Source organism: Falco peregrinus, chromosome 14 (assembly GCF_023634155.1).
Source record: "Falco peregrinus isolate bFalPer1 chromosome 14, bFalPer1.pri, whole genome shotgun sequence".
Lineage (NCBI taxonomy): Eukaryota > Metazoa > Chordata > Aves > Falconiformes > Falconidae > Falco > Falco peregrinus.
In genome coordinates this window covers 22850279-22876451 of record NC_073734.1, presented here as the reverse complement: position 1 = coordinate 22876451, position 26173 = coordinate 22850279, and the positions used below count along the sequence as shown (strand labels likewise).

At 48.6% G+C, this 26173-nt stretch overlaps 1 protein-coding gene across 1 annotated transcript; it reads left to right on the top strand.

Moving 5' to 3' along the window:
• The first annotated feature begins 48 nt into the window (after positions 1-48).
• HSF4 (heat shock transcription factor 4) lies at positions 49-25642 on the top strand. Its single transcript, XM_055819029.1, has 13 exons — positions 49-812; positions 4681-4789; positions 5868-5995; positions 7350-7474; positions 9761-9836; positions 11305-11369; positions 14187-14286; positions 15049-15173; positions 16992-17216; positions 18602-18707; positions 20072-20137; positions 21553-21640; positions 22936-25642. Exons 1-13 carry the CDS (start codon positions 690-692, stop codon positions 23130-23132), a joined length of 1533 nt encoding a protein of 510 aa, XP_055675004.1. The 5' UTR covers positions 49-689; the 3' UTR covers positions 23133-25642.
• The last annotated feature ends 531 nt before the right edge of the window (positions 25643-26173 follow it).

Sequence of the window (26173 nt, the reverse complement as noted above, 5' to 3'; positions counted from 1 at the left end):
GAGGAGTTTCTGAGTTGAAATGATCCTGGCACAAAGCAATAATAATAATAATAATAATAATAATAATAATAATGAAGCATATAGTCATCTAGATTCCCTGTGTAGCTGTTTTTATCATCCTCTCTTCTCACCCGAGAGCCAAATCATTTCTCTTGACAAATAACATAAGATCCGTAGCCAAACCAGCTTACAGTTTTGACTTTTCAAAACCTTGCCAAAGATGTGCAGCCCTGAGGTCTGGCCAGCCTTTGTATATCTGTGCGGGCCAAAGTTTAGGGCAAGAAAATTCCAAAATAACCATTCAGGTGCCTTCACAAACCTGGCATTGCCGTGCCTGGGCATCCCACAGACTCTCAGCAGGGTTCGCTCCGGTGACTTGCTAACCTCCCAGCATAAGGTGTGCAGCACGTGGTCCCTTTGCATGACGCTGCGTATTTATTCACAGCTCTGTGAGATCGGCTGCAGTGCATTTTCATTCTGTGTATTGTTCTCCGGGGCTGGTGATGCCATCGCATTGTGCTGAGTTTTTAAGAGTGTGAGCAGCACTGCTGATGTGACTCCCTGGGAGCCTACTTTCCACTGGCCTGGGATAAAATTCCGTGGTTCATTCTCTGCCGGAGGCAGGCGCGTGCAGGGAGGCAGGCACGCCGAGAGTGATGGGGTTAGTGTAGCCAGGACACTGAAAAACGATGCAGGATTCGCCCAGCTCTCTGGTGATGGATGGCTACTCCAGCAATGTGCCAGCCTTCCTAACCAAACTCTGGACGCTGGTGGAAGATCCTGAAACGAACCACCTCATCTGCTGGAGCACTGTAAGTACGATGGCTACTGCGTGTCAGTGCCGGCGACACCGGGAAAAACCCGGGTGCGAGGCCTCAGTACCGCGGTGCACAGCACCTTTGGTTTGGAAATGCTGGCCAGCTAACCAGGAGGGTGAAAGGGCTCAGAGTTTGTTGGGGGCCTTTTGGATGTACTTAATATTATTTATCTTCAATACTGTGGCTTTTCTGTTTCAAAGGGATGACTGGACTGGGAGTGCTTTAATAGCAATATTTCCACAGTTCACTTGAAGCATCTTAAAGGGTGTCTAATGTCGAATCTTCTAAAAATCCAGACTCCAAGAGAGAGGATTTTCACCTTGCTTGAATCGGCAGTTCCCTGAAATCTCCTAGAAAAGGTGCAAAGCTCTTAAAAAATTCCACTGCTGTTTATATTATTTCACATATTGGGAGAAGGCAGCTGATAAATGGCATGCAGACCTCAGGCTAAAACCTATAATTTAAAGAGATCTCGAGCTGGCACCCAGAATCACATTTTGGAAGAGCTTTACTCGATTTTTCAACGATTCTGTGTGATGATCATGGTGGTGTGTGTATCTGTTGTCTGTGCAGCTCCATAGGGATAGATTGCTTTGCTTTGGCTTCTTATTTGTCACTGAGGCAATCAGAGAATTCAAATGATTTATTTGTCCCCCTCCTACAGCATTTTGATACTACATTGTGCTTCTGACCCAAGTTTTGCTACAAATAGTGTGATTTGTCTTTTGCAGGGAGTTATCAGATAAGTTGTATGCATAAACTTGTTCTCCAAAATCAAGATTCTATAGCAAAAGCAGATTTAAAGGGGGGGGAAAAAAAAGTCTAAAGCAGCCTTTCTGCCCTGCATTTGTGTCCAGCAGAGTTTTCATTCAAAACTGGAGGTAGGATTTGAGCTGCATTCTTATCCAAGGTGATGGTTGCTTTCTGATGTTGGTATTGCATGGCCATACCTCTGAGAACCACCAGGTTCTGGTGGGGTGTGCTTTAAATCCAGGCTTTCAATCTAGGAAGGGTTTTATAAAATGCATAAGCAGTCCGCTCTCTCTTACACTCACCCCATGGTTATTTTCGACTGCCTACCACCACTGTGCTCTGCTTCCCTGCACCCTAACTCAGGCTACAGCTATGTTCTTGGGAAGTTTTGGTAAGGCTTTTGGATGTCTAAGTTTCTCATGTTGCGTGTTCCCATGTTTCCCATGTTCATCCTCTTCTATCCATCAGGAGCTGAGAAATTGTGTGCAAGCCTAAGAGTTCTGGATGTAATCAGAACTCTTAGAAAAAGGACCTATAAGGGCCTATGAAACGTGGTAATGGTTTATAAATACACTGAAGGCTGTTGTAAGGTGGGAAGGAAAAGTCTGTCTGTGTCCACAGTAGATTGGACAAGAAGTGATTAAACGGATTTTTAAAATGGAAGATGCAGGTAGGAAGAACTAGCAAATCCCTGGGGTAGCTTGCCTGAGCAGGGCACAGGGTCTGTCACCACGGGGTCTGCCAAAAAGAGTCAAGGCACCTGCCAAGACTGACGTGCTGCAGAGTCAACTTTGCCATGGGCAGGGGAGACTTCCAAAGCTTCTCCCAGCTTGTGAGGTAAGACAGGCAAGCCACCAACTGGCACACACACCCTTCAGCGGCGAACACGCAGCAGCTCCAACATCCCCTGTGTCTGTAGGGACCCTTTTGGCTGTGCCAGCATCTGGGAACATTGCAGCGCCGAATCCAAAGGAATGACCTCGCAAGAGAGGCCGTAAGGAGACGTTCAGGTACACAAACCCCTTGTGCTTCTCATTTCACATCCAGCGAGCGTACCAGCCTGGGACACAGAGGGAGCCCTGGACGAGCAGGGCAACCCAGCTTTGCCCCAGGGCAGCCGTTTTGCTGTTGGGAAGCCCTGGTCCCTATGTCACCTCTGCAAGCACAGTCTGTGAGGATAACTCCAGGTTATTAGTGAATCTCCGAAGGGCTTGGTCAGCCCGTTCTCCTGCTGCACGGCGTAAGGAGCAATAGGAAAGGCCCCAGTGGCAGTCAAAGGGCACTGTCGAGGCAAACACAGCTGGTGTTCGCAGGAGGGAATGAGGAGCAAGAACACTCCTTGTCCCCTCCAAAGCTCCAAAGTCATGTGTTCATGGGCACGCAGGGTTAATTGTTAAAGCTGACAAACGAGGAGGGAACTGGCACCATTTGGTGACGGAAATGTAGTGGCAAGGAGTAGAGTGGCAGGGTTTGCCGGCTGGTGGCTTTCTGGCCATGGGCAGGCACACACCGGCCCCTCGTTAGTCACTGAGCTTTCTCATGTTCCTGATTACTCTCCCTGTTTTAGGAACTTGCAGGCAGCCCTGAGTGCACCCATGCAGCTACAGAGCCTGTGAGGGGTGCGTGGTGGGACCCCCCACGGCTGGTACGCTCTCGCTGCACGCAGAGACTGAGCCCTTGCAAAATGCCGTCCTCCCCTATGAAAGCCCAGTCCGCTGTGAAACACCCCCCAGGCTGACGCCCCCACTTGACTGCGGTAGTAGTGCTGAACACAGCAGGAGGATGCCCCTAGCTGTGCTCCCGGGTCTCGGAGCCCTCCCTGCCAGTGCCATGCAGACCCCGGTGTCTTTAGCTAGCTGTCCCTTGAAACTCAGCTGCAGCTGAGCTTGGTGAATCCCTAATATCTGCTGTTGTCTTTGCACTGGCATAGGTCTCCACATCTTGCCTGGCCCTCCATAAAGCTGTGGGGAGCTGTGGCTGTGCAGCTGGGGGGGTCCCCAGGTAGCTCTTTGCATCTCTGTCTCCACAGGCAAAGCCAGTGCGAGCCCCTGGATGCCATTCTCTGCAGGCGTACAAAAATGCCACCTGTGCCTCAAACTCCAGGTCTGAAATCACAATTCTCCATCCTTCCAAATTCCCCGTGCTGCCCGCCCAGCCGGAGCAGAGAGAGGATTTAAGGTGGTTCCCGTCTGTCCCCATGTCCTGGAGACACCGAGGTTGTTGAGGCTTGAGACTTAGAAAAAGTTGTTCCTAAGTGGGGGTTACAGATGCAAATTAATTGCCAGTTCTTCTGTCCCTTGAAAGGGTTTGCTGTTTGCAAAATGTTTCAGGGCAGCTTCAGCGCTGCCCGGCACAGGGCAAGGGAGAGCACGTGGCCTGCGGTGGCCCTGTGCCAGCAAGCCTGGGCACTTCGCGTTGCTCTGCAGTGGTGGATCCTGGCAATGCAACCCCAGAAATGGATGCGTTAGCTGGTCAGCGTGCATGTTGCTAGCACGGGCTGTGGAGCATGACTGTCAGCGTTTTGCGGGTTGCCCTTGTGGCTGTGTACTTACAAAAATAATCGAGAGAAGGCACGTAGAGCTTCTGGGTCAGTGCAATGTCTTCAGAGATGATTTGCTTCCTTGCCTTGCTGTGTTTCTTGTGACACGACTCCAGGCAGTGCTCCGTCCAGGACTGCTGCACTCTGGAGCAGATGGGTTGGAGTTAGACTTACACAAGCAGATCGGGCGGTTATGATGGCAATTCCCACTTTCCAGGAACTGTTTCAGACACCAGTCTTCCTGTGAGGTCCATGCAAGGGGAGGTGATCACAGGCTATTGGGATGCAGGTGTCTGTAGTTTCTTTCTCACACCCGAGGCTCTCAACTAAGCAGTGGCAAAGCTTAGCAGAAGATCAGAACTGTAGTCATAGAGGAGTGACTGGGCCAGAATGGAATGGATTCATGACATCTGTCATTGAAGGCTGTTATCGCTCTTCTCAGCTTCAAGGTGGCGATTCAGGCAGCACGACTTCCCGTGTGGCAGGACTCAGGGAATCGCCTCCTCCTGGGCCCCTCTCCTGGTCGGGGATGCTCCCCTGACTTCGCTGCTGTCCTTCTCTCCTTTGCAGAATGGCACCAGCTTCCATGTCTTCGACCAAGGGCGCTTTGCCAAAGAGGTGCTGCCCAAGTACTTCAAACACAACAACATGGCCAGTTTCGTCCGGCAGCTGAACATGTGTAAGTGCTGCCTGTGGAGCCTGAGCCACGTGTCCGGCAGCCGGGGCAGGGGCGGCGAGCGCGGCGGGGACAGCAGGCATGCAGGGGAGCTGCGGGTAGAAGAGCCGAGATCTCGCACAGCTGTGCGGTCTTGTGGCGTTACTGATTTTGCCAAAGGGGACTCACCTCTGCGATCCTAGGGGAGCGATTTGCATTGACCTTAGGTTCCAGCATGAATTTCGGTTGGATTACATTGTAAGATGAGCTAAGAAATTTCAGCTAACAGGTTTTCAGCTTCTCCTGCATTGATTTGACGACATATTATTATTTCTTTTCCATTTTATTCTACATGGGGCTTTTCCCAGCAGCCTGATACCATGACTCCCTCGGAAGCTGCTGCTTGCATGGGCAGCATCCCTGGAGCTTACCAGTCTCACTGTATGGGCGGCTGGAGAATGGGCAGTACTTCTCCCTGCAAGCCCTGCCTTGCTGACCAGACATTTTCACCCTTTAAGGAGGTTTAGGTGTAGTTTTCAGCCACATCTAGACCACCACTGTATTAAAGATGATTCTTTTCTGAGTTTGTTCAAAGTTCCTCAGTTAAGTTTTACCTTTACGATTTAACTTCACAGTAGCGCTATTGTAAATTGTAGCCTGTCTTTAGATTCAGTTTAGAAACCTTTCAGGACTTCAGAGAAATACTCCAAGTAGATTCCCAAATGTGAACGTGACCTTTTTTTCCCCGAAGTGGCACCTGACGCTGGTCTGTGCCTTGGAAAAGCCTCCCCCTGAGTTCCTTTGGCTTGCAAGTCAAAGCAGAGGTTCGGTGGGAGCGGGCAGCTCAGCTCCTGGCAGAGCTGGGAGCCTGGGGGCTTGCCTGCGAGGCTGCCAGGGGTGCACAGGGCTCTCCCCCATGCTGGATTTCCCCGAGATCTGTCCCAGAAGCATGCCCAGCAGCAAGGAGGGGGCACAGCTCTGCCTTGAGCACCAGAACAGCTCCAAAAGACGAGGTGGGGAGTGAACAGAAATGTGTTCCGAAGTGTGGGAGGCGGGAGGAAGACTTGGGTCTGGGGTCTTCACCCCCGCCCTCTCCGTGCAGATGGCTTCAGGAAGGTGGTGAACATCGAGCAGGGGGGTCTTGTCAAGCCTGAGCGAGATGACACCGAGTTCCAGCACCTCTGTTTCCTGCAGGGCCATGAGCACCTCCTGGAGCACATCAAGAGGAAGGTGAGCGGGTGCTGGATGGGGGGCACCTGCCAGCCAGGGAGGCGGGAGTGGGCAGACCCCTGTTCCGGAAGGTTCCACACCACTGGTGTGGAGAGACTGCGTGATGCTTTTTCAAAACATCCCTGCCAGAATATGTCCCCACGACTTCCCTGGTGGTCTGTGTGGGATGTTGCCTGAAGGCTGTTGTGTCTTTATTTAATTTGTTTCCCTGGCCCTTGTGCTAGGCGAGAAGCAGTGAAGGCTTGCTGCCCATCCCTCGGGTGCCTCGTGCAGGAGACACCTCGTGTCCCCCCAGGCCTGTCCCTGCCTGCCACCCTGGCCCTCTGCCCTGGGCTTTTCTAACCCTCCCACATCTCTTTTTGGGGGGGGGCAGATTGACCAGGACAGCAACTCCATGGGCATCATGAGGGTTTCTACCGCAGCTGTATTCCTTTCTTGGTGATCCCAAGCTGCTTGCTCTGCTCGCAGACCCCTGCACTACAGGCTCCTCGGTGTGACTCCAAGATCTCCCTGTGGTCTGGTTCCTGTCCTCTCCATACACCCAGACACTTGGGGCGGGGGTCCTCGGTGTGCGGGGCTTGGCTTCCGTCAAGAGTTTTGCCCATGTTTTGTTGCTGCGCCGCTCAGCACCGCGTGGCCTTGGTGCAGCGCTGCGTGGCCAGGCTTGCTTCGCACCACTCTGCTTTTGAACCTGTACCCACTCTTCTGGATGAGCACAGCATAACTCCCGCGGGGTCCCCAACAGTCATCTCCTGCTCTTGCAGGAGACAGAACCCCCTCCTGCCCTCTCTTTGCTGTCTTTACCCTCTTAGTGATGCCCCAAAAGGGCTGTTCTCTTATGGAGTTAGCGTAGCAACTTCAGAAAAGGGACTTTAGCAAAAGCCTTCTGGAAATCCACGTGTGATATGTCAATTTGAAGCATTACCTCAGGCTCATCCCTGTAAAACATGAGGCTGGGATTGGGTCTCTCTGTAGTTAACGTAGAAAGATTTAATCAAACAACCTACTTCAATTCCTCTCTGGTCCTCAAAATGCCTTCCCCCCCCCGCCTCCTTTTTTTCCCCTCCAAGCTGATTCAAACCAAGTCTCCACTCTGGTGGAGAATGTTCTGCTGGCAACAGACCCTCTGCATGAAGGGATGTGTCCTGCTTTTTGCTTTGTTTTATCCTTCTGGCCTTTGCAAGAATACCCTAAGGATAGCTCAGACTCTTGTGCATGTTGCCTGTCCTGGTATTTCAGCCCATCAGAGCTGGGCTGGTGGAAGCCCTGCACCTGAGCCACAGCAACAGCTCCATCCATCTGTGGTCCTTCTTGTGTTGGTAAAAATCTACCTTTGATTTTTTTTCTTCCTCAGGTGTCAGTAGTGAAAAGTGAGGAGACCAAGATGCGCCAGGAGGACCTCAGCAGGTTGCTATACGAGGTACAGATACTGAGGAGTCAGCAGGAGAACATGGAGTGTCAAGTGCAGGACATGAAGCAGTGAGTTGAATCCTACTCAGGCTGCTTCTTGTGCGTGTTTGCTTCTCTAGAGCGCTTGTTCTGGGGGAACGTTTGGAAGGAGAAGCCTCACACATCTCCCTCCCAGGGATGCGTGGGGAGCCAGGGGCTGGCTCTGTGGAGACAATAACGTGTAGATTTCTATGCAGACCCAATGATCTACAAGATATGAATTAACGCTCAGGCTCTCTGTCTTTGGTGAAAGGCAGACGTACTCTCTTCATACGTGTTTTCCCTTTACAGACGAGGAAAGCGCAGAGGAGCCTGTGTAGGAAATATGTGTATAACCTGGGGACTTTAATCAGATATCTATTTCCTCCAGGCAGAACTGGTGGTATAAATCTAACTCTTACACATAGAAGAGTCCTTGGCAGAAATACAGTGGTGTCCACTCCAGCTATTAAAAATATAAAAAAAATACCTCTCCTCCTCAGCCTCCACCTCCAAAATATATGACTGGCCTGAAATATATAAGAACGTGGGAAGCACTGTAGCGTTGAGTCCATGGACATGTCTCTCTGAAGGCTGTGTCTTCTGACGTGGCCAAAATTGTTGTGTAAGAGCAAACCAAGCAGATGAGATGTTGCTGGCATGTGGCTGCCCGACCTCCAGCTGTCGGAGGCTCTGGAATCTTTTGAGTCAGGCATGAGCACTAGGAATTTAGTGAAGGGATATGGTTTTATAAATCGTGTATGCGGAGAGTTTTTTATTTCCCTCCAAAATTTTGAACTTTACAGAGAACTTTGTTTAAGGAGCACTTGAATAATCAAAAAGACCCCAAACCTTCTTTTATGATGAAAGCTGCTGTTCATGCACCACCAGACAACACTGGCATCCTGGGCATTGGGAGAACACCACGTACGGTGGAAGTTCGTTCCAGCCCAGCACCTTATGCGCAACAGATAAATATTTTTATCTTCCCTCAATTTTAAATGACTCCCACATAGAATCATAGAATATCTCAGGTCTGAAGGGACCCATAAGGATCATCAAGTCCAGCGCATGAAATCACACCATGACATCTAGGTACAGTGGCAATGAAAGAGTTTCTAGGCTTGTATCTTATTTAATTTTTAAGGAATTCCAGCATCGCTGGTTTGACCTTGGTTTTACTTTATTCCCCCTTTCGATTTCCTTGCTCCCTTCCTCCATCTGGCAAAAGGCAAAATTGCATGCAACAGATGAAAATAATAGTTTTTCTAAACTAAGACAGACCAGAAATCCCAGGCTGAAACCATGGTAAGAAATTTACACCAGGGAGGAACCATCAGGGCATAACTCCAGCGCAAGCTGTCAGACCAAGGTTGCTGCTTTGCTGGAAATCCTGTTGGTACCCACACGGAATGTTCACTGCGGAGATTCCTGCTGTACAAGCCGCTGCACTAGGGCTGCTACTCTGCTCTTTCAAGCCCTGGGCTCTGTCTTCCCAGTTCTAGCATCAATATGTGCTAGAAAGATGAAAAAACCAGCAGGATCTATAAATTTCACCTGCGTGGTAGGTTTTGCTGGCCTGTGGGTTTTGGTACATCTGTATCCTCTTGAGATAAACTGACTGGCAAAAATGTTTTGCAGCATGGGCTTGGCTGGCATCCAGCTTTGGAAGCAGCACAGTAAATCTCCCCATCCCACTTTCTGGCGCTGACTGTTCAAGGAAGCCTGTAAAGCACCCGTGTGCTGCATTCGCAGACAGAACATAAATACGTTCTGTGCCATTGCAAGCTGGCCCCAGGTCTGTGCTGGATGAAATCAGTGACTCCCACTAATAAAATCATTACAGTCCTCCTAGCTGAAGGCTCTTGGATGCAGAAACATCCCTTTAGCTGCTCTAGTCACTCCCAAAGGTGTCTTTGTGCCACCATGTGTATGAGGTTCAGCAGGCAGGATACACAGGATCTCTGTCCCTAGGATCTCCGGGTCTTCAGTGGTGCTGGGGGCAGTTGTGGAGAGGCTGGGCTTGCTTGGCACCACCAGTCTTGGTGATCATTCAAGCAGGCCTTGCTGAAACTCTGTGTTTGGCCCCGATTTTCCATGAAAACTAACCACATGTGTCCTCTTATTACTCTCCTCTGTACATCTCGGTTTCTCTTCATTTGTTTTTCCTCCATGCTTTGGTCTCTAGCTCTGTTGAGGTCAAAGGAAAACTAAGGAAATCAGTTGTGTGACCCCGTTTGGGACACTCAAACAGAGCAAAGCGAGGCAGGCTCCCGGCAGCACCCCGGGCTGCTGGGCAGCTTCTGTGCTCATGGAAAGTTTCTGTTTTGCTTTCAGGCAAAATGAAGTTCTTTGGCGGGAAGTTGTTTCTCTCCGGCAGAACCACTCCCAGCAACAGAAAGTGATCAACAAGGTAGTGGCTCACATAAACTCCAAACTCACTTGTGCTGCATGGTATATATCTCCTCCTCTGTTTTGGTTGGGGTTTTTTGTTTCCCCCCCCCCCCCCCCCCCCCCCTTGTCCCATAATCTTCTCCATACTCTGATATCACAGTATATTTATTTTCCCTCTTTCTGAAATGGTGTGATGCTCTTATGTGTCCTATGGAAAGTGGTCATTAACAAAGCACAGATGATGCCCTGGAGCGAAAGATTTTAATTACCCTGCCAGTCCTTGCTGTGACGTTAGAAACCACTGTTCTGCCAAAGTCCTGAGCAAGAGAGCACTACTCTCACTAGTTGCCCCGTATGAGCTGTGTTCTGGTTGTACCGGTGCCTTTGGCCTTCCCAAAACTTTCCTCTTTCCTCTCTACAAGAGAGGAGCCTGCAGGCAGCAGAACAGGCCAGCCTTTCCTCAGTGGCACCTCCAGCTACCGTTACGTTTTCTGGTGATACTGGTGCTGTTGAGGAATTGCTGTACAGCCTTGTAGACTGAAGGAGCAGGTGGCTGCCTTAAAATCTAGCATAACCAGTACTGGAAAAGGCCTCTCCAGTGATTCCCAGCTGGTCCTGACGTGACTGAGCCCGTCACGTTTCCCAGTCCCCGAGAGCCACGTTCTGACCCTCACATGGCAGCACAGTCATAGGACTGGATAGAAACGCATGAGGCTATCAAGCCTTCCTCCAGCTCTGAGGCTGCAGCAGCCCCACCGCTCATTGTAGAGGCATTTATGCAACTCTGTTTTGTTATGTTGGGCAACAAGTATGAGACAGCTTGATATATAAGGATAATAATGCTCTCTTTGTCTGGAGGTCTAAGCAGAGCATTGGGCTCGAGCTGACCTGGGAATACGTTGCTAAGTGATGCTCTCCAAAGCCATGCTGCACCCTTTTCAGTGCCCTGTTACATCAACACCGCATTTCACAGGGCTGACAAGCTCCACTGAGAGAGTTAAGCCCTCCAGCCGGGGGCTCCCCTGGGAGTTGGTCTCCTTCCCTTGCAAAATCTTTGTCAGGCTTTATAAAAGCCTCTTTCAAAGGTCTCTCAAGACTTTTACAGAGGCCAAGTCCAACTCCAGGCCTAGGGATGCTTGCATGCATTGCTTCACAGGCAGATCCCTGGGTTTCAGAGGGCTAGCTGGAGTCCTGCAGGCAGAGAAGCGGAGCGAGCAAGCGCTGAGCACGTGCATCCCGTGGGCCTTTGCGCGAAGCAGGCACCCGGCTGCATTTCTTGAAAGCCAGGCGGGTCACCTGGGTCCTTGGGGGTTTAGTCCTGTTTCTGGCTCCGACGGCCCAGGCAGTTTGGCTCCCTGATTTCGTGGCCGCTCCCAGCTTCAGGGTGGTGGCGGGAGGGAGGAACGCGTGAGAGCGAAATGGCTGCGAGGGCAGGGAGTGCTGAATCACTCTGCTGATTAACACCGGATTTTGATCTCTCCTGACAGCTGATTCAGTTTCTGTTCGGCCAGCTCCAATCAAGCCCCGGCGGCGCTGGGATAAAGAGGAAGCTGTAAGTGCCCTTGTGTGGTGCACACACGCTCACGGGTGCATAATGCTGCCCCCTCACTAAAAGCACAAGCTCAGCTCACCCAGGCGGGCGGTCACCGGACCAGGGCACCATGGTGATGGGAAATGAATGGGCTGAACTGCCGAGTCAGACCTGCTGACATGCCCCATTCAGTGGTCTTTAGAGAAGCACCGTGTCAGCTTGTGACCTTTATTTGGGGAACACGGAGCGCGCGATGGGAGATGGGAATGCTAACTAGTGGGAGGGTAAAGGGCAGGACCCCACCAGTCCCACACCTTCCAGTCTTCCCACTTAGCATCAGCAGGAGGAGGGCTGGCTCCAGCCAGCCCACAGACGTCTTTAGTTGGACCTGCAGCCACCGCATGCGGTGTGTATCCAACACAGGTTTGGTGGCATGTGTAGCCTGCAGGACTTACCGAGAGGAACGTGGAGAAAGATTTTTAGCTTAGGGGTATCTTTAAAGTCATAAATTAGCCTTTCAAGGCAAGTGAGAGGAGCCTGAATCAGGAAGCTTCGTGCCTTCCAGGAGAGCAGCCGTGCATTTCTTGCCCTGTGGTGCTTGTGATCTAAAGAGGCCAGAGGGGCTACCGAGAGGGATTTGCCTTTGTGGCTCAGGATGAGGGCAGGGACCTGCCTCCAGTTCCCACCTGTGTTACCTTGTGGCCTTTGGCAACTCAGAAGCTTCCCCGTGCCCTCAGAGCAAGGAGCCAGCCTTCCCAAGAACGGCTGCGCCAGGGAGTTGATTTTCTTTCAAGTGTCCTTGTCCTTGGCTGACTCCTCTTGTGAGGCTTGTGAAGGAAACACAGGACTGAAGGAAGGAGCCCGTAACCTGTAGAAGCAGCTGGGCACGCTTACCTCTGCCTGCCCCACTGCTGAGCCTTTTGGAAGGGAAAAGCACCGCAAGGAGAACGGTAGCGAAGAAGAAGGCTCAGGGGGAAGATGTCTGCTGCTCCGGGTCACTGAGGTTCACGAGTGGGGAAGCAGAGAGATGAGGTGCCAGATCTGATCTCTCATTTCCATGGTCAGGGTCATGCCTCTCCTGTAAAAGCTTTGCAGCCCAAAAAATGTTGTTTAGACTGCTGCTTTTTGAAAAAAAGCAAATAATTAGTGAGAAACTGTGCTGAAAGAGCACAGAACTATCTGCACAGCAACCGTATCGACCTCCTTATGTAGAGGGATCACACTGGTACAGCCCGGCTGCAATTTGCGCAGTGCGGTGCATGTTAGTTTGAGTTTCTGCTTCCTTAGAAACACACAGGGCTGCCTTTGAGGAGCCTCAGCCCTCATGTCTGTATCTGCATCTCTAAGTTTTTTTTAAACCCCAGGTTTTTTTGTTTAAACCCCAGTGCTGGCGGGGGGCTCTGGGTGGGTTTGGACAGCATGGGCAGGTCTGTAGGTCCCACAGGCACGTCTGCCCCGGGAGGCTGTTAGATGGGTTAGACGCCAAAGTTACCTCGATAAGAAATGTTGGATGGGGATGTTCATCTGCTGGAGCAGAACGCTGGACATGTATAAATTCATAACTATTGGGCTGGCTGTGATTTCTCAGTGTGTACTGAAGGGTAGATTATGCCATGACAAGGTCCATGTCAGGGCGATTCCAATGTCCTTTTTTATTCTGTGTCTTTAGTTAATGTCATAGAACAGAAAAAGGCTGTTAACCAAGCTGTTAGGCAGCACTGCAATCTCAGGCGCCACGGTCATGGTCACTGTGTCCTGCTGTATCATGCATACCCTTCACTGCAGGATCTAACTGGAGTCTGAGCAAACCTATAATTTCTACCAACATATCCAGCTCCAGTGCCTGTAGGATGAAGGGAGCTAGGAATTATCTTCTGTCAAGGCTGTTAGACCTTACCGTGGAAAAAACTGTTGGCTCTCCCTGGTGCCTGTCGCCAGATGAACACTGAGGATGCTTTTCATGACTGCGGGACAGTGGGAGGAGAAGAGGGATTTGCTAGGCGGTTTTATAGGATCATCACAGCATAACAATAGTGGGTGTGTAGGAAGTTCCCAGCTTCTCTGGGACCGTATCACAAAACCAAGGCCTGCCACCCAGGGAGTTTCCTGGTGGAAAGGCAATGCCATTTTGAGGCTCCTTCTCATTTTCTCTTGGTTTCATTTACTAAGCATAAAGCACTCCTGCTACAGGACCCAGCACACAGACCCGCTGCTTCTTCTCAGCGACCATCTGTAAAAGCCTGTCAGTCCTTTCTCAAAAGCCCGTATACAATGAGTTTAGGCTCTGCTCCGCTTTGTGTCTTCTTCCGTTTTATTACTTAGGTGCTGGGTGGCAGGGGTTCCCTTTGGGCAGGGATATGGACAGAGGTGGTTGTGCCAGAGAGGCTCTGAGCACGTGGGACCTGGTGCTGAGGCCAGATTCCCAGTATTGCACTGTCTCCCAATACTGCACTAATAATTGCAGCGTGGCTACCTCCAGGTTAAACAAGCTGAGGATCCAGCCAAGAGCTTGAAAACACGAGCGATTAGAAGAAAGTATGAATTGAATTTGTTAAACTCAAAATATGCATTGGTTATTTTACTTGCATATTTCAAATAAGATCTGGAAAACCTAGATCGTCCCTCTCTATACGGCAAAGGCCCTTTTTTTAACAGCGACCTCCTCCAAAACTGTTGTTTTTCTTCCTTGTCCATAAGACTGGACAAGAAAGCACGTTACAGCTGAGGAAGGACAGAGTACCCAGGGGAAAAGAGCCCTTGGCTGAGAGATGTTTCCTGTATGAACATCCAGGAACCGGTCAGTATGTGCTGGGAAAACAGACCTGTTTGTCTTCACAGACCTCTGATGCTTGACAACGGGATCTCAGCTCCACAAGTGTCCAAGTTCAGCCGGCATTTGTCCGCGGACCCCCTCCACGACCCCTATTTCATACAGTCGGTATGTTTGTGCCCACCTCTGAGCTTTGTGGGCTTTCTTCGGCCAGGGTGGAAAAACGTTTGAAGCAATGATACAGATTACAGAGTAAGGAGTTTGGCAAGAGTTTGGCAGCAAAGAAGAGTTTGCAAAGCTGAGTGACATTTATTATTTCTTCGGCTCCCCTGTCTCGGGGAGGGGTGCGTGCACGCGTGCGCTCATGCTGCTGAGTTCACGTGGGCGGCTGTGGGCTGGAGGGCAGACCCCGCACACCAAACCCTCCGTGCTCTTACCCCAGCCTGGCTCACCTCAAAGGCAGAGGGGAAGAAGTACGTTCTAGAAGGGGGTACTATGATCTTTCTGACCAGAGCCAGACCTTTGCAGTTGGTGAGGGATGCCCACTACCCTAAGCCCCTAAAGCAGCGCCAGACGCATGATGTCGTGCAGTTAAAAATACTTGAGCTGGCATGAGAGACCCGTAGTCCCCTGCTGGGCTGTGTGGGATCCAGAGGAAGCTGAGCAGTCTAGGCAAAATGTTGGACATGATAAAACTTCTCGGTAGCTGATGCTTCAGTCAGAGTGCTTATTTTACACCTGCACCTCTGTGTGGTGGGTGGAAAGACCAGAGAAAATTATAATATTGCATAGCAGGTAAAAGCTTTCTTGGTTTCTGTACCAGGAAGACTCAAGGGCACAGTAAATAAACCAGAACTATCTCAGAAAGGGCGTTGGACTTGTTCTGAGCCTCAGAAGGCTAAATCCATATGATTTTTGCTTTCCTCTTAGCCATCGACAGAACCTGCTTCTTGCTTAAACAGCCCTGCAATTGCTGGAGGACCCATCATATCGGATGTTACTGAAGCATCACCTTCCAACATAATAAATATGCAGTCCCCTCCCGAAAATGACAGGTAAACCTGTTTGTGATTAAAACCAGGGAGAGCTGGGTATGGACACACATAACTTCAAAATAGTTTTTCCTGGCTGTAATTCCACCAAAGCTTCTGTCTGATTTGCAAATCTCTGTAAAGATGGTGGGCTGGAATATCTTTTTTTCTCCAGTTTGCAATGTGAGTCAGATTATTAGAATTAGAGAGGGATAACAACAGCATAACTGCTGAAACAAAGTCATGAGTTTCATGCTGAGAACTTCCACTCACCTCTTTGAGAAGTATTCCATGGGTTTTTTATGTTTTGTTCTCAAGACAGGGGCTGTCTCAGACTTTTATCAAATAATGAGATACTAGCACTTGTTTGGTTTGTTGAGAGAGGAAGAAAGTTTCCTTTCGGCTTTGACAAAGAAGAAACAGAATCAAAATGTACATCTTTCTGCTAATGAGAACAGAAAGGTTGCATCACAACAACTTCCGATGTTTGACAACTTTTCTGTGAAAAGGTCCCAGTAACTGAAGAACTGAATGCAGAGATACTGCAAAGCTTATCTCTTCCTGCCACAGACATGCACTGTATTTAGGGCTAGTAGCAGAGTAGCTGCAACTATGTCAGTGGAAAGTAAGTAGACAGATGAATCATGGAAAGAGTTTCTCAGGCACAGAGGCAAAGCAGTTACACTCTAGAAATTGACTGTAAATCTGCCTCATAATTGAAACCATAGCCATAAAATTAGCTAGAAGCACCTAAAGTGCTCCAGATTAAAAAACAGCCCAGGAAGCCATTTCTAAAGCAGAAAAATTTGAATATAACCTTCAAGATAAGTTGCTTATTTCTACTAATTACTGAGTGCCATCTGGTGGCCTCTGATCTCTGCTGTGTCTGCATGATTTGAGAAGCTGAGCCAGCCACGGCCCGAAGGAGCTCAGGGCTGTGGTACTTCCTAAATCAACGTGAGCTTCTGGTGGGAGTTTAGGATTCACACAATGAGGAGCTGATCTGAGAGGAACGTCATAGTGGCCCCTACCATCCCCTGTGTGTGACACACTCGTGTTGTCTTGCAGCAAAGCTAGTCTGGAAGTGTTGTAAGATAATATTTTTCAGTGTGGCTTTCTGTGCCCTGTGCCTACCTGCCTTTGTCACTTTGGCTCCAGTTGTGCAGGTTCACAGGGAGCTCTAAAATCTCCTTTAAGTAGATTTTTACATGCAAAATCCTACTATTCAAAATTTTGATGTCATATGTCTGTCTAGGAATAATGTGGAGTGCCTCTCCCACTGGAAAAAGGCAAACCTCTCCTTCCAAATAAGTGAAACACCTGGCTGGGACTGTCAGAACTTGGTAGCTTCCGTTCCAAATCCTGCAGGGCCACAGCATCCTGACCTGTGCCATTGGGATCTCTAGAGTGCTCGCTGGTCCAGACCTAACTCCTGCACAGGAAGGTTTTACCCATCCCATCCCTGTCCCAAGGGCAGAGACTTTCCTGTCACAGCCGGGTGACCCTTTAACCTGTCTCAAGCCTAACACTCATCTGAGGAACGCCTGACATGTGGAAGTGTGTTTTCTGTATTTGCAAAACAGTCGAATGGGGCAAGTTCATTACAGCTATGACTGACGGAGTGACTGAAGCTACCCCAGCTGAGCATGCTTCTGGAGCTTTCTGAAAAGAAAACAGGGTTGCTGATTTCTTTGGCCAGCGTAGGGGAATGGAAAGACCCTGCGGGGCAGTTTGGTGGGAAGCAGAAGCAAGCCCTTGTGCTATTGCCCTTCCCGCTAGCGTGAGGCCTTTGCGGAGCAGATGCGCGTGTGGTGCTGGTGCTAAGTCCTGTCTCTGCTACAGGGAGAAGTGCCTCATGCTCATCAAGGAAGAGCCGGTCAGCCCCGGAGTGAAAGCCACCGCTGAGCCAGACGTGCCCCTGCCAGGCTGCCGGGCTTGCTCCGAGCCCCCCGTGCTGCCGGTGGCCATGGTTCAGTCTGTTTTGGAAGGCAAAGGGAGCTGTGGTGCAGCCCCACCGGGGACCTCCCAACCCTCCGAGAGAAGAGGCAGAAGGGCATTGCTGGACAGGTGAGGGGGGCGAGGGGGAGCTGTGGCCCTCTCTTCCCATCAGCCAGGGGCAACGTCGCCCATCGCAGCCTGGTGAGCTCCCTCCTGTACCTGGGGCACCTCCTTAGAGGACCCTTGAAGCCCAGGAGACAGTTCACAGGGGTAGGGGCTCTGTGGATGCCCAGCACCAGGGAGCTGACACTGCAAGAGATCCCAGCTTCCCCATCTCTGATTAAAAGCGAAAACTCGTGCAATTTTGCTTCATTGCTGTGCTTGTCTCGAGCCAGAGCAGCTCAGTAAAATGCTAGTCGGTCCAAAGCAAGGCTTTGTGAAAGGGTAGAAAATCATGTTTTAAGATCATGAAATAGCAAGCGAGGTCACTCAAGGGGATGATGGGGAGTTGGGAGGTTCTGTTCACTGCAGTCTTCTACAGAGGGGTGGAAGTTTCATTATTCTGAAGCCAGTTTCATTATTCTGAAGACTGTCACAAGTATCCTGCCTGTGACAGTCACCTAGAGGATGATGTCCTCTTACCAGGGGGGTCAGCACAGTGTCATTGGGCTCAGCCAGAGGGCTACCTGGGTTTGGGCATTTTTGGAGCCGTGGTCTGAGACTGAGATCCCAACAAGCACCGATGTCATGGGCGAGTGTACGGCAGATGTCACCAGCAGGAGGAAAGCATGGCTGCGGCGTGCTTGTTGGTGAAGTGCACATTTCATTCTTGATGGCAACTGCAGCCTGGGGGTGGGGCACCCAAAACACGCAATAGCGTTAGCAGAAAGGCTTCTATTTTCCTTTGGGTCCTTAAAGAGAATCAAATTCCTCCTTCTGAACCCACTGGCTACTTAAAAACATTTTACTAGAAGAAAAATCATCCTTCTTTTAAGACTCTGGATTTTAAGAAAAATTTTGGTAGCTTTTATGGGGATTAAGCACAGCAGGGACTCACAGTTGCTGCTTTAGCTGAATGCCTCTGATAAATGCAGCCTGCGGGCAAAAGTCACTCCTTTAAAAACCATTAGTTAATAGTAATCCAGCCATCTTGGACCCCAGAGGGTGGGAATGCAGCCTGTTCTGGATCCCCAGTGCCTCTCTAGAAGGATTTCTTCTAAGGAAAGCTTTAATTTTCCCAGTCTTGAGGAGATGTGCAGAGACTACCCACCCCCAAACCCAACAGGAGAGGAGTAGTCTCACTTGTTTTGTCATCAGCTCCATCCCCTGTGTGCTCTGCTGGGTTGTACTTTGGGATTAAACCAAGTGCATAAACCCAAGGCTGACAGTGGACTTCTGGTTTTCAAAACGGGTTGTAAGCGTAAACCTCACGTTGGAAGGCTGCTCAGTCCTGCTTTCTGTCTGTATCCATGCAAGTCTCATTCGTGGCCCTATTTCCCCTTGTCTTTTCTCAGAACAGATATTTCAGACCCCTTGGAGGGCACCGACTGGAGCTTGGAAGGGCTGCAGCTGCTGCTGCGGAGCCAGCAGTACGGCCTGGAGCCCGCCAGCCTCTTGGATGTGAGTGGCAGGCTCATGCCTGCTTCTTCTTGCGTGGCACTTGGTCTGTCCCATGCTGCCCGTAGAGCCATGGCTCTGTTTTGACTTTTTCATAAGAACTGGCAAGATTTCAGACTTTCAGTGATGCTTTTTTACACCTCTTCTGAAAACATGCACATTTGAACTTCTAGGAGCACAAAACACAGTGCATTTGGTAAAGACATCAACAGGAGACCTAACACATATACATAAAATAGGTTTAATATGGCTCTCTAGCTAGTTTGGTAATTGCTTTGGCTGGGCTAGTTTATTTTCTGCATATTCTGCATCTTAGATGCTCCTGCATTGTGTTTAGCTCTACTGCTTTCCCCTGTTCCTCACTTTCTGGGAAGCGTAGCCGATGCCAAATTCTCTCTCTGCTGAGATATTTATCTGCCTGCAGTTCTCAGGTAGTTTTTCTTTAGAAGTGGGTGGTGGCCTTTTTCTTAAGTACATGTGCAGAAGGTTTGTTTATTTCGTTTATTTCTCCCTTTTGCACTCTCTCTCCTTGTACATATCGTTAGCATATGAAAGGTTTTTGCCAATAATCATGTAATTCTGTACCTAAGAAAAGAATCTATATGTCAAAGATATGCTCCCTTGAGGAGGTGCTTCAGGTGCAGGCATGTGGTAAGATTGCATGGACAAACAGGAACAAAAAATCATTTTAAAAAATCAATCTTAAAGCCAGTTCCAGAGTGTCCGTGATTGATTTTGACTTTCCAGAAAGCTTTTCTAATAGCCTGCTCTATTACTTACTCGGTTGGTTTCTGTTTCTTATTTCTCATTAGGAGGTGTTTTCCTGTTACTGACACACTTCTCTCTCTCTGCAACTGAACCTCACGAGAGTGAGAATGAATCATAAAACTGTGCCCCAGGTCAACAGCTCCTTTTCCCAGGCTGCTCAGACTTCTCAAGAAATTGCCATCAAGGCACTGATGCAGCACTAATCTGCCCTCTGCCACCCTGTTCTGGAATACTTTTAAAAAACCCATATGAACCTGGAAGTGTCCTAGGACCCGAAAGCAGCAAAAAAGGGCTTTGACTTGCATGTGCAGCGACACAAACAGCTGCTGTGGCTTACGACATGACTGTGGCACTGGGCAACAGCAGTATCCACTGGCAGGCAGGTCAGCACAAGTGCCCACAGCTGAGCCCCTGCTCTTCTGGCTGTGCTGCAAAGCAACACACACCAGCCTTTGCTGCAGCTTCACTGAATGCATCGCAGCACAGGCATGGGCAGAAGTTGCCATGGGCCAGCAGACAGCCAAGGCAAAGAGCTGAGGATATGAGTATCTCGAGCCATTGCACCTTTCAGAGCCCTAATCGTATTCTTCTCCCAACAGGTCTTTAATCCCAATTTATCTTTGAGTGAGTGGAATTTGACTGAAATGGAAGCCAGTCTGTCCCCGGTAAGAGATGTCTATTTCTGAGATATGATAATGATAATAACAATATAATTATGAAGCAGAGCTTGTGCTTAACTGAAGAATGCTTAGTTGATAGCCAGAGGGGAGAGTACTGTAAAGCACAGCAAGTACATAACTCCTGAGGGCAGGCAGAGAGTGTTATCTTCCACTCTTGACTGTCTTCTCCACTCAGCCAGAGCTTGTTCAGAGATCTGTTGGTGTCCTGGAGTCTTTAGTTGAAGCTGGCCACTCTAAAATTTCTCTTAGCATGAATGTCATGTCATACTAATAACCATAGATGCATAAAGTATCTTTGTGCCAAAGCTCGTATTTCATAAATTTGCCTTTATAAAGTGCAGCCATCCCTGGAGCAGTAAAACCACAATGCAATTAGAATAAAGGTTCATGCATACCTGTGCAGAAGAAACAAGGAGAAATTGTTTGGCAGTATTCATTTGGAATTGACATCGGCACAGACATTTCTGAAATGCATATAGTGATTTAATGAACAGTGAAGCAAATGTGTGATGGTGAATTTTCAGAGCCTGGCTGCCAGCCATGTCAGAAAAAGACTTAGATGATTTTGCCATCTCTGCAGATGCGCAAACAAAAGTGTAATCTCTTCTAATGAAGTGTGGAAGGTCTCTAAGCCTTCTTCAGGATATCACTATCCCTCCTTAGATTTTAGTTTAGTAATTTTGAATTTACTAGCTAATTCCACTTCCTGAGTATTAGGAAGAAGAACGTCTGAAGGGACAGGTAACATTAGCAAGTCTTGGAAGCAAGGGGCAGTCTCTTTTAAAGAGGATTGCACGAGAGAAAAGGCCAAGGGGGAGGCTGTGGTGTTCATTAGTCCAGTCCCTGAGTCCCCTGAATTTCCCTCCCTTCGTTCCGTACCCTTAGGCTTGTTCGTCCTACAGAAAGTCATGAGCACAGAGAAGCCTACAAGTAATAACTAGCAGCAACTCCGCACCTAGAAGCACTACGCAAGCAAAAGCTAGTTTTAATTTAAAGACAGTCATAAGGCAAATGGAAAGAAAACTCCTTTCGTATTTGTTGCCGACAGCAGAGGTCTGTGGGTTGGCTTTGAGCGGTAGCTGGGCAGGGACAGCCACGGTGACATTAGCCTGGATTCCTCGTGTGAGGTGGGCTTCACACAGTATTAGCCAGCACTAACAGGGTTTTACATCTGCCTTAGCTCGCTCCTTCAGGCATATCTGCCCTTAAGCACCTGCTTTTGGTTATTTAGCAAAGTGCAGGTGAGGCTGGGAGGAGAGGCAGGGCAGGGAGGATCGCTTGCGTTACTGGTGGATGTTGTGCAGCATTGATGAAGCACTGATCTGCAGAAGCGGCCTAGTTCTAACAAGCTCCCCTGTCTTTGTATAATTGTACATTGTAGTTTATATTTTTGCATCAAGATGCAGCGACTCACAGTGGATCTGGAGAAGAATGCAACTGAGCTGTCCTCGAAAGTGTTCAACCCACCGTTTAACAACGCCTGCCCAGGTAGGAGCGCCAGCATCCCTTCCGCACTGGGGAACGGGGATGTAATGAAGGTGTTAAACACATCCATCAGAAGCTAGATGCAATGTCTGGACCATTTGCCACTTTGAGGGAACAAAACACGTTTGTTATTTTATTTTCAGGGCTGTCAGTCAGCAGTGTTTCCACAACAACTGCTAAGCTAGTTGCTAAACAGTGGGAAAAGTATGAGGCATACACAGAGGTTTAAATGCCATCGAACTCCCTCTGTTTCTGCTTGGGGCCACATCATATCTATCGGTGTCTCCACCGTCTTCTCTGCCTATTCATCGCCACCCAAAAGCCATGTGGGGATCTAGGTGGGTAGGGGTGGTAAGAACTGTACAGGTTCTGTGTCTCTTCCGGCTCCTGCTGCAGAGGAGGTGACCTGGTGGCAGCTAGCAGGTGGCAAAGGTGATGTCTCAGTTTCTCCAGGACCTGGTGGGTGCTAGCAGCCAGAGGCAAACGTTACGTCTCAGTTTCCCCAGACCTTCTACCAGACCTCAAGGAAACTGCCCAGCTGATCTTCTCCCACTCACTGACTCAATGATAAAGTGTGTCATTTATCTTAGCTATGAATCTAGGAGTGTTTTCCTGGTTTTGGAATAGTTATATATTATTATTTTCGTGTGTATTCAGCCAGGATAGACTTGAAAGAGAAGCTTTTGTGAGCCTTAGTTTGGTGTGGTAACCACCTGAGCCCACCCCAGAGTTTTGATGTATTGTGTGTTGCTCAAGGACTCCCAGCTTCCACCTTAAGCTCAGCATCTTGTGTGAGCATCAAAGGCATGAAAAGCCCAGCTACGCTGGAGAGAATTCTTAAGCAGGGGGGAGCTGAACGGCACAAGAGGAGCATCCCCTGTTTGCAAAGCCTTCCTGGTCCATGCAGTGGTGTGATGCTGGAATAATGGGGCAACTGAGAGATGTCACCTGCAAAGATGAGCAAAAAAGACAGTTCTTGAGGGAAGGAGAGGAGAAACTGCTCTTAGCTACTTCTCAGTGTCTCCAAACATTTGGTCACGCCTCCTTCGCTTCTTGTGAGGCACCTCAGCGTTCAGGCAGAATCCAGCTTGGCAACCTGCAGACATTCCCATCGATTTGGATGGGCTTTTAAGTGAGTCCACGTTTGACTCAAGTGTTTGCAAGCATTTTTCACCTGGAGTGAGGCCCCTTACCTCCTGTTACAGTGGGGATTTGCCACTTTTCATTTCTACATGCCTAAAGTCTAGCAACTTGCCTTCCAGACACCTGAGTTTTGTCTTGTCCATTTGCATTCCTAGGGAAAGATGTCATTCTTGAAAGCACCCAGCAGTTCCTCATTGATCGCCAGTCAATCTTTGGAAATGACGTCATCAGCTTGCCTGAAAGTTCATCGCTTTACGTTCCATCTGAAAATCTGGCTTCCTACCTGTCCTCTGTGGGTGTCCAAGGGGATATCCCATTAAACCTGAGCTCTTCAACTGACAACAACCAGTGATTTAGCTTCCAAGAAACATCATCTCCTTCCTACCCACCCAAGCATCCACAGGTTTGAATGTAAAGAAACAAAAGTGACTCAGAAATCCACAAGAGAGTTTCTTTTTGTGCCCTTTGAGTAGATGGAAACAGTCAGTAGCTGTTGCATTTACCCCCCCTGCACCTGGATTTCAGTGTTTGCCCAGGATAACAGTTTGAAAACAAAATACTGCTTCTGGTGCTTGCTCCCATGGGGAGTGGGAACTTGGCAGGATTTTTTTTTTCCTTGAAAATGCTTTTAGCAATTTCAAATCTTCTAATAAAATTTAAGTACATCAGGGACTTCATAAAATAAAGTGATCCTGACTAGTGTCTGCAACAGCAAACTGCTGGATTTTATTGGGGCAGCACAGATTAGCTAAGATGCCTGACCCTTCTGGATGCTGGTTTTTAAATAGGAAAATAGTTCTATGCCAGTCAATGCTCTAAAAATATTCTTTTATCCATTATCTGGTTTTGATGTATTTGTGCCTCTCCCTTTTCCTCCTAGGATGAGTAGGAAAATGAAGACCTCTCAGGGTGTGCAGAAGGTCATTTTCCGAGTGACCACTGGCTCCTAGGGGAGCTACAGACCATCACAGACCCCAAAACATCCCATGCTGAGTCGAGAGGGTTTGTTGTTTGGGATTCCCCACCCCCACCCCCCGCCCAGTCTATTTTCCCTAACGTAAAGGCAGGGCACCCTGTACTTAAAAAAAAAAAAGGGAAAAAAAGGATAGACTTTTCTGTCCACAGAATTTTCCGTGTGCAAAGAGGACTAAGGGAGCGCGGTCTGGGTTGTGGTGCTGGCTAAGTATTTCCTGTCCAGTCCAATGACTTTTTTCCTTGGCCTTGACCTGTTCTATTTCCCCTGAAGATGTGCCTGTTGGACGTATACCATCTGATGAACCAGTTTAATTGATTGGATCCCCTTTTTAGAAGGACTCTCAGCTGCTCAGTGTAGGAGAGAGGCAGAAGGGTTAGTCCACCATGTCCCACTATTTTTTTCCTCTGTCCTTTGTGCATCTGAGACCAGCCTCCAAAGGTTGAATTAATCTTTCTCTTCCATGTGGTTTCTGACAACTGAGTTTCTCAACAAAGCAGAGCTTTGTTTTTTATGCTGTAGTTCTAATGAGTATGTATTATTTATCTCAGTATCCTCTAATTGAGTTGCTTTTCCTTAGGAAAGCTACCCAAACACAGTAAGACAGACGCAGGAAATTCAGCTAACTCAGGCCTCCCAAGGGCTTAGACAGGGCGGCGTAAGCTGTGCCAGTATCATTTGAAGAAATGCTCTGCCCACTTTCATTGCCATGGCGATTCTTCGTTCTCAACTGAATTTCTGAGCATCTTGAATGGTCAAGCAGCATCCACCCCAAAATATCGTCAATCAATCAGATGAACACAGGCTCAAATTCTCCGTAACAAGATGAGCATGTTTTAAATGGACCTTCCTGTCACAGCCCTTTCCTCCATCCATTTATCAATATGTGAACAGATGTGTTAGTTCAGAAACATTCACTTTTGAGCACGTTTTTCCCCCGCTAATTACTGTGTGCTGGGAGCTCTGTCACCACCTTGGTGGCACAGTCTTTGCAGGAGCGAGGCTGTAAGCGCTTCTGAATTAATTCCAGCCACCGTTTTCATGTTCAGGACTAAGGGAAAATTCTGGCAGTCCCCTGGTATCTAGATGATGTATTTAGACTTGGCCTGGTATTTAGATGATGTGCTCGAGTGTATCACGGACAAGGTTTTCCTTTTTGACAGATTTGTGCTTAGAAAGTTTGCCTAGATCAGCCCATTTGCCACTGTATGTTGTCATTTCCAGCGATGGAAAGCCAGTGAGTTGCGCTCTGTTTACTTTTCTCAGAGGTAACTGAAAACTGTCTGGGGTTTCCTATCACCAGACAGCATATGTTATCCTCGTTCAACACTTCTCTGAACCTTCGTATGCTAGATTGCCTTAATGTTAACACTGAATGTATTGATCCAATAAGGTATTTAAGCGCATGTTTAACGTCAAGCTCCTGAGTAGTTTTCCTGTATTTTTGGGAAGGCTATCACATGCTTGAGGTTCGGCACACGCTTCAGTGTCTTACTGGATTGTCTAGTTGAGGTTGAGAAACGAGCCATCTTAGGAGAACTACTTGCAAGTTGACGAAGGTGCAGCTCAGCCAGCTGACACCACCTCAGGCTGCAGCTTTTGTACAGGGCCAAGTGGCAGGCTGCACTCGCTGCGAGTAGCCACTCAGATGGTTCTGGGGTTTTTCTTTAGGCTTTTTGCTCTACTATAAATGTGAGATTGGAGCTTGATGGCGAGAGAGGAACAACAGGATTTGAGAGCCACTCCTGTGAAGAAGCAAGCTTGTGTTCCTCGGCTTTTTACATTGTTAATTTCACTTGAAGGTGACGTGCTGAGACTGCGTTTTTGCACTATGCTGTACATTTGTAAAGTTTTACAGAAAACACTAATTAAACGTGTTTCCTTTTTCTCATTTAGTCCTGCTCTGGCATTTCTCTCACTACTTTCGCCTATCCCTTACACCTTTCCTCCTTCCCAAGTCCTCGCCAATAAGTGAAAATAGCTTCCAGGAATTCAGGAGATTCACCTGTGAGACAACACAGGGCCACTGATGATCATGTGTGAAAAAACAGGAGCTGGAGAGATTTAACGTGTAAACTGTGAGAAAGTAAACCCAGCTCAGAAGGCAGCTGAACTCTTCAAACTAAAATGCTGGTCAGAGTGGGTATATCTGGTAAAATCGGGATCAGAGTAAAAGAATCTATAGTTGAAACTACTTCCAGTTTTTATCCCTTCTTTCCCCCTTGCTTTCAGTGATAGTAGAGCTCAAAATTTACCCTTGGAATGACTTTTAAAGATCTTTTGTTTATAAACATTTTTAAAGTGTGATACGATACTATGGTCCTTCCTGCTTATTTGTTCTTAGTGTAGTAAGTGGGTGCCAGGACAGGCACTAAAAGACAGCACGAAAAATGCACAACCCAAAGCCCTCAAAACAGTCT

What these genes read in the sequence shown, in the direction of transcription:
- HSF4 (XM_055819029.1), top strand. Translation starts at nt 690, where the DNA reads ATGCAGGATTCGCCCAGCTCTCTGGTGATGGATGGCTACTCCAGCAAT. An exon ending in CAAGTGCAGGACATGAAGCA is followed by an intron (nt 7,475 to 9,760) that starts GTGAGTTGAATC and finishes TTTTGCTTTCAG; the next exon opens with GCAAAATGAAGTTCTTTGGC. An exon ending in AGCCCGCCAGCCTCTTGGAT is followed by an intron (nt 18,708 to 20,071) that starts GTGAGTGGCAGG and finishes TTCTCCCAACAG; the next exon opens with GTCTTTAATCCCAATTTATC.